General features: G+C 39.8%; 1 protein-coding gene across 1 annotated transcript in view; it reads left to right on the top strand.

The window, feature by feature from the left end:
* Positions 1-12,600, top strand: part of LOC122793371 (probable E3 ubiquitin-protein ligase HERC6) — a 962,939-nt gene that overhangs the window by 270,918 nt on the left and 679,421 nt on the right. Inside the window, exon 9 of the mRNA XM_044061322.1 lies at positions 598-719. Coding sequence (XP_043917257.1) covers positions 598-719 — 122 coding nt within the window. The remainder of the gene's footprint in view (positions 1-597; positions 720-12,600) is intronic.

Here is a 12,600-nt window from a genome sequence, read left to right as displayed (position 1 = left end):
ACAGCGACTGACACAGGACCCAAGACTTTGTTAATCAGGCCGACTAAGGGCTACTGCAAGCAGATAACCCAAATGCAATGACTGCAACAGTGAATACACTCTAACATCTACATTTATGGTAAGTCTACACAACTGTATTTTCTGATACAGGTGTTAAGAGATTTTAAGGCTGCCATGGATGCTTCAGCCATGGGGTCAGAGCACTGTCAGAGGATGACTGTGTGAGATGAGTGGTCCTGGCAACACTTCAAGCTTTCCTAGATTTTCTCTCTCATGGTGACTGTTGATGCACCCATCATATTTAACCATACGGTGTCTTTGTATCTTTAATGCACACTCTGTCCTGTACACATAAGTTATTGAATTCTGTGACATTAATGAGTCATGTATTCTATACACATTGTTGAGATAGTGATACTGGATGCTTAATCACATTACACTTAATGAACAGTTGTGAAAGCGTAAATTGCAGATGTTCTTGGCTCATAACAGTGTAATTTAAACTCTGTTTTTGTTTTGTTTTATTTACTGTTCTAAAATGCAGAAGTAATGTATTGTGTACTATCACTGACTTTGTAATAATATTCATCTTTTCAGGAGATGGCTGATGCAGACAGTTTCCCGGTCAGCTTACTGCAAATCCCCAAAATTACTGCATCATCTGTAGAGCAATGGTTGGCAGTAAGAGATGGAAGCCAAGAAATGATCCATGCTGAAAGGTTTCTTATCACTGATTTAGAAATTTGAAATCACAGTCTATTGTATGACTATATTATTAATTTCTGCATTTATGTATGATGCCTGCAGAAGGCATTTTATATTTGGAACACTGTAGTAAAAAGGAATGTCTTTCAAAAATGTATGTTCTTATCATAACTCAAGAAAATCAAAGGTGATGCAACATAATAGCAGTTCAAGACTGGTATATCTCTTCTCATCAGGAGACTGTCATCATGGAGGTTGGCATAAGGGGTGGGAGGTTGGCATAATGGTTAAGGTGTTTACCTTTCATTTACAAGGTACAGAGTTTGATTCTCACATGGGGTAATTGGCTAGGCTTAAAATGGCCCAGAAGGGCTGTTAGCCTAGTACTAATCTATGAACCTATCTATAGAAAGAATGTCTATAAAAGGAAAGCGGACTTTTTCTAACTGAAAAATTAATAAGCAAGACATTACGCTATGGAGAACCCCTGTCATCTGTCAGCTATATCAGATAGCATCAGATAGCCCACAATTCCAGACATAAATGGGCAAGTTGTTGCCCTGATGATTTATTCTCGAGGATCTAAGGTTATGGCAGATACAAAATACATTACCATCTTGAGCTCTAAAGTATGGGATGTTTCTCTAGAAGCAGGTGATAGCTTTGTAGGCTGCTTGGTTTCGACTTCAGATTCCTCTGCTGAGACACCATTAGAGGCTGACATGGATCATTCCTTTTGCACGTCCTCTTAGGCTTTGTAGGCATCTACTCTGCACATTGAGGGGGAACCATGGTTCATTATATTGGAGGGCCCTGGAAGGATTCCATGGATTCTGGTCATGGAAGAGGTTCTGGGGGTATTCCCATTACATCCTATCAGGGTTCTGAACCTCTGGTATTGTTAGGGTTGAATTCCTTACCAAGAAAATACAGAAGAATAAACATTCTTCTGTATGTCCTAAGGACCCTTAAAGGGAATGTAATGAGTTTACTCAGGGCCTGTTTAATGCTTTAATGGCCCTGAAACCTCATCATGGAGTTTCTGTCCCCACTCCCCCTTGTCATTCTACTACTCCTAGAACGACTAGGGAACCTAATTCCTCAGAGGTTTGGGGTCTGATGAAGGGTTCTTGTCTTGGTCTTCCCAGATGCCTTTTCCTTTGGCTTATGGCTGTGATGAATTTGGAGTTCATTAGCTCTGAGTCTCCTTTGGAGGAGCTGCCTTTTGGAGACAGAATAGCCAGAATGATGACATATTTTCAGTGGGATTGTTCTTCGATGTCTGATATCCAGAGGATGTATTGTGAGTTGCTTCAGGTGGGTACTCCTAAACCTTCTTCAATACCTCCTGTGTTGGCCAGTTTGTTTGATACCTTGATAGCTGACTCTGACTCCTGATTCTCAGACCCCTGCTTCAGTGAAACTGGACAGGTTCTATAAGGTTCTTGAGGACTGTCAGTTCCTATTTAGGTGTCTTTCTGCTGACCTTCCTGTGGTGTCAGTTTCCTCTGACAAGCCTTCTAAGCTTTTGCCCTCTTCCAAACTTTTGCCTTAGGATAAGGATAGTAGGGCAATGGAGGGGATTAGTAAGAAGGTCTGTACTGCTTCTACTTTGGCCTTTAAGATCTTAAATTACCAGACCCACATGACCAGATATGTCCTGGCCTTGATTGCCCCCACTTGTCAAGTTTTTTCTGACCTCCCTGATTCTGAAGGAAAGTGTTCTGCTTTGCTTATTTTGGGTTCTACCTCTCGGGTGGCTCACAACGCTATCCGGTACAGCTATCATGCTGCTGATGCCACTTCCAGAGTTGCTGCCTTTGGGTCTGTAATGAGGCATTGCCCTTGGCATCATCTGCAGTCATTACCTGAAGACATTAAGGCCAAGTTGCTAGATGCTTCTTTGGATAATAACAACCTCTTTGGAACTACTGCTAATATGTCTGTCTCTTCAAGAAAAAGGTAAGCTTTGCAGGACCTTGAACATATTTTTGTCCCCCTATCCCTAAGTTTGAGGAACTATCCTATTAGGTCTGCTTTTGTCGCAGACTGCCTCGTAAGGCCACTAAAGGCAGGAAGGGTTGTAGGTGGGCTTCTCCTACAAAGTCTTCCCAGGCATCTGTGGCTCATATGCCTTCTTCTGACAAGCTTGCTTCTCATTGACATTTTGTATCCTTCTACCCCTTGGCTAGGTTCGCTTGTCCCTTTGGCTTTCCCTCTGTCTTCCAAACTGGCAAATTGCCACCTCAGATTTTTGGGCTATCCATCATCCGTCTGGGTTGCTTCATGGTGTGGAAGTCTCTCCCTCCTTTTTCAGGGATTCCTCAACCTCCTCTAGAGCAGCTTCCTTATTTCTCAAAGGTTCTTTGATCTCTGGTGGACCAGGAAACTATTCAGCCTGTTCCTCCTTCCCAAGTAGGAAAGGGATTTTACTCCAGAATGTTCCTGGTTCCTTACAAGGAGGCCACTTGGAGACTTATTCTGTATTTCTCCTTGCTCAGCACCTTTCTCAAAGTTCCTTCTTTTCAGATGCTTTCTCTTTAAGCTCTGTTTCTTCTGTTGCTGCCCTAGGCTTTTCTGGTGTCCTTGAATCTGAAGGATGCTTACCTTCATATTCCTATTCACCTTCTTTTCAGATGTTTTTACGTTTCTGTTTCTTCCTCTCATTTTCAGTTCTCTCCTTTGCTCATTGGCTTCTCTTCTGCACCAAGGGCATTCACAAAAATGTCTTGTTCCTGTCATTGCCTTTTGCAGGCTTCAAGGCATTCATATGTTTCCTTATTTAGACAACCTGTTGATTCAGGCATCTTCTCCCAGATGCCTGTTAAAGGCTCTGGAGGGCACCATATCTCTCCTTCAACATCTGGGATTCACTAACAACTTCCAAAAATGTATCCTGACTCTATCTTAGGCTCTGGACTGCAGGATTCAGACAGTGCCAATGTTAACCTCTCTTCCTCCTCCAAAGGTTTTGGCCTTGCTTTTTATCCGTCTTCTTGTGCCTGCCATTCCAGCCATAGAGTATCTTTGGTCTCCAGGATTCATGGTCTCTTTATTCCTGTGCTCCCTTGTGCCAGACTCCATATGCAGAAGCTTCAATGGTACTTCAGGTCAGTTTGGCTTCAGCATAGCCACCCTCTGGATTTTAGAGTGCTGGGAATTTGAGGGGTGGATACAGCAACTTGCCCTCAACCCAAGACTACCCTTTCAGCCTCTGGTTCCTTCTCTATAACTGTTCACTGACACCACAGACATGAGGTGGGGGGCTTTCTGTGGTCATTTGAAAGTTCAGGGTCTCTACCCCCTCAATTAGAAGTAATACCATGTCAACATCAAAGAATTGAGCACTCTGATTTTGGCCCTTCAGGCTTTTCACCCCATGTTCTCTCCAGGCCACCTGAAGGTTTACATAGACAGCAAGGTGGTGATGTGGTATGTCAACAAATAGTGGGGTACAAAGTCTTACCTTCTTTGCAGGCTGCCTTTTCAGGCATGGGATCTGGCTATTGGTTATCGGCTAACTCTTCAGGAAGCCTGTATTTTTTCAGAGCACTGTCTAGTGGCAGACTCCTTGAGCAGGCTCTAAACATAGACTCACAAATGGATGATTCATAGAGATGTGTTTCTGGAGCTAGTCAATCGGTGGGGTATCCCTTGGGAAGGTTTTTTTTTTGCCTCCCCTCTGAACAAGACAGCTCCCTTTCTTCTGTTCCAGAGTTTCATGTTATCTGACATGGAAGACTGATGCCTTTTCTTTTCCTTTGAAGAGGATTTTTCGCTATGCTTTCCCTCCTCTTCCTCAGTTTCCAAGACTCCAAGACTCCTTCAGAAAATTTAGCTGGACTTCCCCAAAATCTTGCTAGTGGCACTCTTTTTGGCTAAGACAACACTGGTTCCCCCTCTTAATACATCTGGCCAGGGGAAATCACCACAAGATACCTCACCAGTTGGACCTCCTCATGCAGGACCAAGGGCCACTCATCCATCCTCACATGTCCACTCTTCAGCTGACACTGTGGGTGATAGAGTTTTGATCCCTTTTAGGCACCTTTTTACTATGGACATGCTCAGTTTTACAGGAGGCAAGAAGACCTGTAACCAAAAATTCTTGTATGTCCAAATGGAAAAGAGTTTCTGTTTGGTGCCATGCTGATAGCCAGAACCCTTTTTCAGTGGGGGTCCTTCTAGTTCTATCTTATTTGTGTGAGTTACTCCAATCTGGCTTGGCCTATAAAGGCCCATTGATCAGCTATTTCTGCTCGTCTGCCCTTGAACCCTTCTTTGGCATCTCATTTTGAAGTTAAACAGTTTCTTAATGGAGTCCAGCATATTAGACCCTTAAGGAAGCTTATTCTTCCTGCTTGGAACCTTAATTTTGTTTTGGAAGAACTGACTCAGGCTCCTTTTCAGCCTGCAGTTTCAGCTTCTCTGCAACACTGTGCATGGAAAACTGTCATGTTACTTGTTCTTCTGATCAGGGGGGTTCTGAGCTACGGGCTCTTGGGGCCATTCCTCCTCTTTTGTTTCTTCACAGGGACAGGCTGTCCCTTCATACTGATCCTTTTTTTTTTTTTTTTTTGCCCGAGGTTGTTAATGAATTGTCCTTGAATCACAGTACAACTACCTTCCTTTTATCCTTCTCAGTCTGCTAGTGAGAAGGTCCTGCACACCTTGGATTTTCACAGACAGCTTGGGTATTATTTGAATAAAACTAAGGCCATTCATAAGTCTGACCAGCATTTTGTTTTCATCCTAGGATATTGGAGTTGGCTATTTCTAAGCAAACCATCACTTCTTGGATATCTACATCGATTTCCTTTTGCTCTTTTCATGGCAAATGCCTATTTACTTTCATTAGAGCTCATTCCACTAGGGCTGTTGCCTCTCTGGGTGCTTTCTTCAAGGTTGTGGATACCAATTCCATTCTTGAAGCTGTTACTTGGTCCTCAGTGCATATCTTTACTAAGCATTATAAATTGGATATGGTTTCTAGGGCCAGAGCAGATTTTGCTAGGGCCATCCTGCATGGGTTTTTTGAGGGCTATGCCCAGCCTTCCACCTCTAACTCCTTTTCGAGCTTTTGTACTCTCCCTATGGTGAAGAATGCTGCAACTGTGATATAGAAGGACATAGTACAGTTGTATAAAATATTACCATAACAGTACATGTCCTTTTTCCTGTTGCAGTATTCTATCCCTCCCTCCATCTCCCTTTTTCCTTTGGGCTTTGCTTTGGTTACACTCCTGACCGAGGGTCCTCCTTCATTTACATTTTCTCCCTTTGGATATGCATGGCCACGTTTGTCCTATGAAGACTGTTCTTTTCTAAGACAGTTCAGTTCTGTATAGTTGCATCCTTACAACAACTTTATGAAGTAGGTCATGTACAGGGAGCATATGTGTGACGTACAGTGCATCGAAGATCTAAAGGCTTTGATATACTGGCCAGACATTGTGCTGTCCTTGGAAGGAGATCCATAAGGTGAAGAATATTGCAACAGTGAAGAGGACATCTGTTATGGTAAGATTTTAAAGAACTGTTCTTTCTTCAGACAACAAATCCCAAAACAAAGAAATCCTTTTGGCAGAAGTAATTGCTACAAAAAGTAAGGTTTTCCTTTAAAAAAAGACTGATCATAAGTTTCTGTAGGTTCAAAGGGAAGTTTTGCCAGTCTTCCTAAAGCAAAACTTATAGTGCATGAAAGGAGGGAAATGGTTGTTTGGTCTTGGGGTTAAGGTGAGTGAGACCTTTGAAAAGTGTCATGATTAAGGGCAATAGGCAGTTCAACATCTGCAGCTCTTTCTGGGATATTAGCCCCTCCCCATTTGCTCACTATATTCCACAAAGTAGCTTCCTATTTAGACCTCTGCACTTCAAGCTACAACATCAGAGAAGCAGCCCCAGGCTACTATAGACTTACTAACTTTATTTGTGAAAAAAATGTTTGCTACTTTTTTTGTCTCATTTTTATCTCCAGTGATTTTGGCCAACTATTTGGTTTAGACCTCTTCTTTTCTCTCTTTTTCTGGAGAGTTTGCATTTCTTAGCTGCCCTTCCTAAGGTTTTGGCAGGTTTTTCTCAGTTTGACATTAGTGTTGCATATCATGTTGCTCTGCCTGGCGATTACAGATGTTTGTTCCTTTACTTTTTATTTTTAATGGTTGATGTTAGTAGGGTTGCCACCTTTTCATATGGCCAAAGTGAGACATTTTCGGGACACACGTCAGATTTTACAGGCAGACACATACCCACGGTCAGTACAAAGGATAGAACTTAACTGTTTTGCCTAAATAAAAGCTTATTCCTGTAGCAGTTTAGTTGCTTATTCTGTTTCTTATAACATTTAGGTATTTTAGATACAGAAATACTATTTTATGCAACTATTACATAAAATATGGGACATAATTATGCCCTACAATCTCAGGACATTTGCTATTTTTAATATTTTTTTGTCAGGACACAACTGCCCAAAAAGGGACTGTCCCTCGCAAAGTGGAACAGGTGGCACCCCTAGATGTTAGTAGTTTACATTTTGTTATGGATTTTGGTCAGCTTGTTAATAATGGAGAGTAATGAGTTTTAAAATACGAGCACAAAATTCTGTCCCAGGACAAAAACTGCGAACTGCTTACTTGAGAAGTATTTGTTCTGCTGCTTGTGATATTTCTAAATCATTTACTCCCACTGCCATTAGGGAGAGAAAAAGGGAGCTAATGTTTTTCAAAAAATGAACAAGACTCTGTCTACTTCTGATGGATTTTGACCTTAAATACTGTTTGAGGTCAGCTCTTTTGACCTTAAAAATGAAGCTTGTAGTTTTTAGGGATGACTGTGTTAAACATAAGGTGGGAAATTTCTCACTATATTGTCAGCCTAAATAAATTGGAACAGAAGAAAATTTGATATAGAACAGTATTCTTTTGAGGATTACAAACATTAATGTCATTGTTTAGTTAGTCTCCAGTAAAACTGGTTAAAACTGATTCTCTGACTTCTCTGTCCAATTCAGAGGTTAAGTAGAATGCTTTATTCAAGAGTTTCAAATGTTACTCCATGCCTTTTGTACAGAATACGTATGAAAAAAATGGAAATCTTAAGTCCACAAAATATGTATACTGCCTCTTCCCCAAATGGTGCCAGGTCATAGTAGCTTCTTCTTAGCCTTTATTTTTCAACCCAAAAGAAAAAAAATGCTGAATCTACACAAGAACTTGACTAGACTTTCCAAGGTACTCCATTTATTCCATTAGTTAAATGCTTTTGTTCGTGCACTAAGTTGGACTTCGTCAGAACACTGACAAAAAAATCATGTGATTAAATAGTGCAGGTCCTGTCATATGACTTGTATTGTGTGACTTCTAAAAATACTCTAAATACTTTATTGAAAATCGCTTAAAAAAGCACCTGGTATTCAAATGGTTTCCTTTCCAAGTACTGACGATTCCTGACCCTGTGTAGCTTGCAAGCATCTATATTACATAATTGAACTTTTAAAAGATTGATCATGTAATAAAAAAAAAAAAAAAAAACCCTACCTGGACAGTTTAAGCATGGGGGCAAGCCCCCCTGCACTTCCCACATGGGGGCTGCGCCCCCAAAACTCCCCGCTCTTTAAATATACCAACTCCGAGATCGCACTACAGTGCAGAAAGGGAAATCTTCCCATTCTGCACTGTACGGAGTTCTCCATTGAAACTTTCAAACTTTTAAAAGCTCAATCATATGGTGTTGACCATATGATGTTATAACTTTTAAAAGTTTGGCAACGTGTTATAGACCCACTTGCAAGATCACACAAGATCAGGCAGTTGTAGGGCTATAGACATCCTCTTAGATATTACTTAAAAATCTGTATACCATTCTACAATTATACCATTTAGCATAGTGCTTTTACATTTAACAAGTATGTACAAATGCATAAACTATACAGCAGGTGTGTTTATAACCGAGTTGCTCTTACATTTTAGGACACTGCTAGTTTTGACTGTTTGATGAGTAGGACTGCTGATATGCTTCTAGTCTCAGTTGCCATTTTAGTTCACAAGCCTCACCTCCCAGTCACCATCCCTCACATTAGCTTTTCTATGATTTTGTTTATTTTTATTTTAATTCTGTTCACACATTCTTTTTCTCAAAGTGTTTTCTGTCTTTTAAGCATAGAAAATGTTGTATGTCTCGTAGCAAGCTAAGTAAACTAGCCCTTTGGATGCACAATTCATATGGACTTGCATACCTATGGAGTATTGTTTAATGCCATTGATAAACAGGCACTGACTGCACATCTCACAGTTGAAAGTACCCCTACTGAGATTGTTCTAGTTGTGTGGTAGGAAAACTTCCCAACTAATACTCAAAGTTGGAAATCCTTTTATAAAGAAAATGTAAGGAATGTATTATCAGTTTATTCATTCCTTTAGAATTAAGAACAAAGACCAGTATTTATAATCACCTCCTTAATAGCAGTGGAGTCTGGACTACAGTGTAAAATCATTGCCCTTTTAAAGAGGTCTTCACCCCATTTTTACTTATTGTGGTATCCACATCAGTGTTTTGTATAATTTGCCTCAAAAAAAGAGGTCTGAATATGTTACACTTGTCAACTTTAATTTCACTGTCTGTCTCTTCCAACAAATGGTCTGGAAACTCCCTTTTCATGGAACATATCAACTAATTTATCCAGTTCATGCAGGCATGTATCATCTTCAGAAACTATACTTGATATCCTCACCACCTGTCTTTTAGCTAAGCTTTTCTTCTATTGGTAAGGGTCATACTTCTCAACCTCTTAGAGCAAGAAATCTGGATGAAGCCATAAATAAGTGGGATAGAAGCCCAAAAATAGGGACAATTTTTAAATATTGCTCTTACAAACTTAGAAAGTTAATAGAATAACAGGCTTTGCATTAGCTTGAATTTTTTGAAAGATAAAGATTTTTTGAAGTCTGAAACTCAAATGTTTGACATTATTTTCTAACTGCAGTCTGTGATGATTTACCAGTAATTTGCCAAAAAAACCCAAGTATATGAAAAATGGACCAAAAATATGAGGCCAAAATCTGGACATTGTGCAAACATCTTTACAGTTGAGAGTTATGAAATGCAGAAACAAGTTAGGAAGAGTAGAGATTCTGTAAATACTAGAAACAAACATACCTGCTTCATTTGTGGTCAGTAGTACATTCAGATAGTGTATATTATCCTTTGGAAAACTTTGAGGCAAAGATAACTTGGAAGATAATTTTAAGTTCTACAGTAATTCTTCAAGATTGATCCTCAGTAAAAAAAGTAAAAAAAACATATTATCCAAGAATCTGAAATGCATTTTCTAATGGCTAGCAAAGATGGAATTGAAAACAAGCCCACATAAACTAAAGCACGACTGGTGATTCCCTACTAGTTTTTCCTATGCTCCCCTTTGTTTATCTGCTTTTTAAACCTGGCAATTTTAAGCTGCCAAACCCTACTGTAAAATAAGCTCCTCCCTTTCTACATTGCTATTGATATCTTGAATTATTTATTTGCCTTTCGTTGTGATTATATTGAAAAACTGCATTTTGCCTCTCATTGTCTGTTCTACTGATTCACATTATCTAGCTTGCTGTTGGATAAAGTAGCATAGTTTTACACTCTAGCAAGCACTTGTTTTTACATCAAGAGGTCAGTGAATTTTTCATCTAGTTAACTGGGAGGTAGCCTGGTCTGTTTAGGTTGGAGAAACGCATGTGATTCTGCATGTAGTTTTATTGGCTGAAGGGCTTATAAGCTTATCTTGTTTTTAGTGCCTTTATGAATTCTGCACAGTTGAGTGACTCTTTGCTTATTTATACAAAGCAAAGTACTTTTATGGAATAAGCACGCTTTTATAAGCTGTTTAAAGTGCACTGCTGTATCCGTTTGTGTTTGTTTGTGGCAGCATTTCATATCTTTTCAGTTTGTTTGTGTTAGCATTTCACTCCAAACACTCCAGCTGCTAGCAAAGTTCATATCAAAGATAATCCTTCACCTTCGGACAAGGATAGTAAACACTTTGACTAGTTTGGTAAGAGGATTTCTCTTCATTAGTGCTAGCCTTCAGAATCTTGAATTACCAGGCTCATAGACTGAAGTACACATTGATTTATATTGACATTTTCTGGACTTTTTTTACCACTTACTGTCAGAAGGTAGGTCCTTTCTGAGTCCAATTATGCTACTCTTTCTCATGTGTCTAAACATTCTTTAAAGGGTGTGGATGATTGTGCTGACTGTATCTGGGACTGCAGCTACTGATACTCTGAGACATTTTGCCTGAGTATGTAATTAGTTTTCTGAAGAAGCAAAATCTGAAACAAATTGAATTTTTCCTTAGATAAGGAGTATTTATTTGACCTATCTACTTGCCCAATGCTCAAATAGTTTGATGAAAGAGGCAGATTGAGGGAGTTACTATGATTTTCTCCATTGCCCTTTTTATAAATTTTCCAAAAGCAAAACAAACCATCCCAGTAAGCTTCCAGCAAACGGGGATCTAAGAAGAAGTGTTATTGGGGCTCCAACAAGAAAACAGGATCCTTTCAGAAAAAGGGATGGGCCTCTACCTCAGAATGACTATGCCAGCCTTTTTCCTGCCATTCCCTTTCCCTCATCTCTTCCTAAATATGTCCTAAAACTGGATCTTGATCTCCCTCTTGGGGAACAGACTGTTTCAGAGAAATGGGTTCTGAGGGTAGTTCACAAGGGTTGCAAATGGCATTGGATACATGTACTTCCTTTTTAGGGAATTATACCCTCTTGTCCTCCAAACCAGACAGAATTGTTCTCAGATTCTTCATCTTGTGCATAGGGCCAGTGTTTCAAAACCGAAAAGGAAGACAATTCCATTCCAGAATGATTCTGCTGCTGAAGGCTCATTCTTGTAGAGCAGTACCTGACCTATCCTTTCTCAGCTTGTTTGTAAAAATACCTAAGTTCAAGATGTTGACCTTAGAGTCTGTTACCTTTCATTCCTCTTCTAGGTTTCATAACAACTTTATAGTTAAAATACTAATCATATGCCTATTACCATAGAGTTCAGAGATTTACTCAGATTTCCTGTGTCTGTATCAGATTATCATTTCTCTGCATTCCCCCTTGGGTTATCTCGACCTCCGAGGATGCTTACAAAATGTCTGACTCCAGTAATACCTCATTGCAGATTGCAGGCTTTCACATACTTTCTTATTTAGACTACTTCCTTATTGCAGAATATTTTGCTGATTGTCTGGAGTTCCTTTTGTGAGTTACAAATCTCCTTCCCAACCTGGGCTTTCAGATCAATAGTCAAACATCCTCCTTAATTCCTTTGCACAAGATTGTGTTTCTAGGATACTTTGTAGATTCTTCCCAGCAAAAGGCTTTCCTAAGCCAGGAGAAAGTGACCTTGTATCTGCAAATATTCTTGAGCTTTTCCGGTCAGTCTTGAACTTTCACCAGAGGGTATTTCAAGATTCTAGGGTTCATGGCCTCCTTGATTCTCATCAGATCATCGTAGATAGAAGTTTTACCCTTCACTAAACTTCTCGGTGTTACTATCGACGAACACCAAAAATTTGATATGCATGTCCAATCAAATATAAAAAAAAAACTATCAAAAACTTGGTTTACTATACAGAAACTCATACTTCCTCTCTCCCTCTACCAGGCATAATCTTGCCACTACCTACTTACTACCTTCACTGTTATACGGTGCCCCTCTACTAACCAACCTTGCTTCCTCCATCTCCGCAAAATTAGAAATCTGCTACAAGAAAATCTCCAAATTCGCTACTAAATCTAAACACTCCTCCCACCATTGCTCTTCCCTTCACATGCTAAAGTGGCTAGAACTTCCCAACTACTTTACCTCCAACTCACTACAGCCCACAAATTAATCAATAA

Source organism: Protopterus annectens, chromosome 2.part0 (genome assembly GCF_019279795.1).
Source record: "Protopterus annectens isolate FY-2018-M chromosome 2.part0, PAN1.0, whole genome shotgun sequence".
In the NCBI taxonomy this organism is placed as follows: Eukaryota; Metazoa; Chordata; order Ceratodontiformes; family Protopteridae; genus Protopterus; species Protopterus annectens.
Note: the sequence above shows the minus strand (reverse complement) of the source record. Positions and strands in the feature narration are given on the sequence as shown.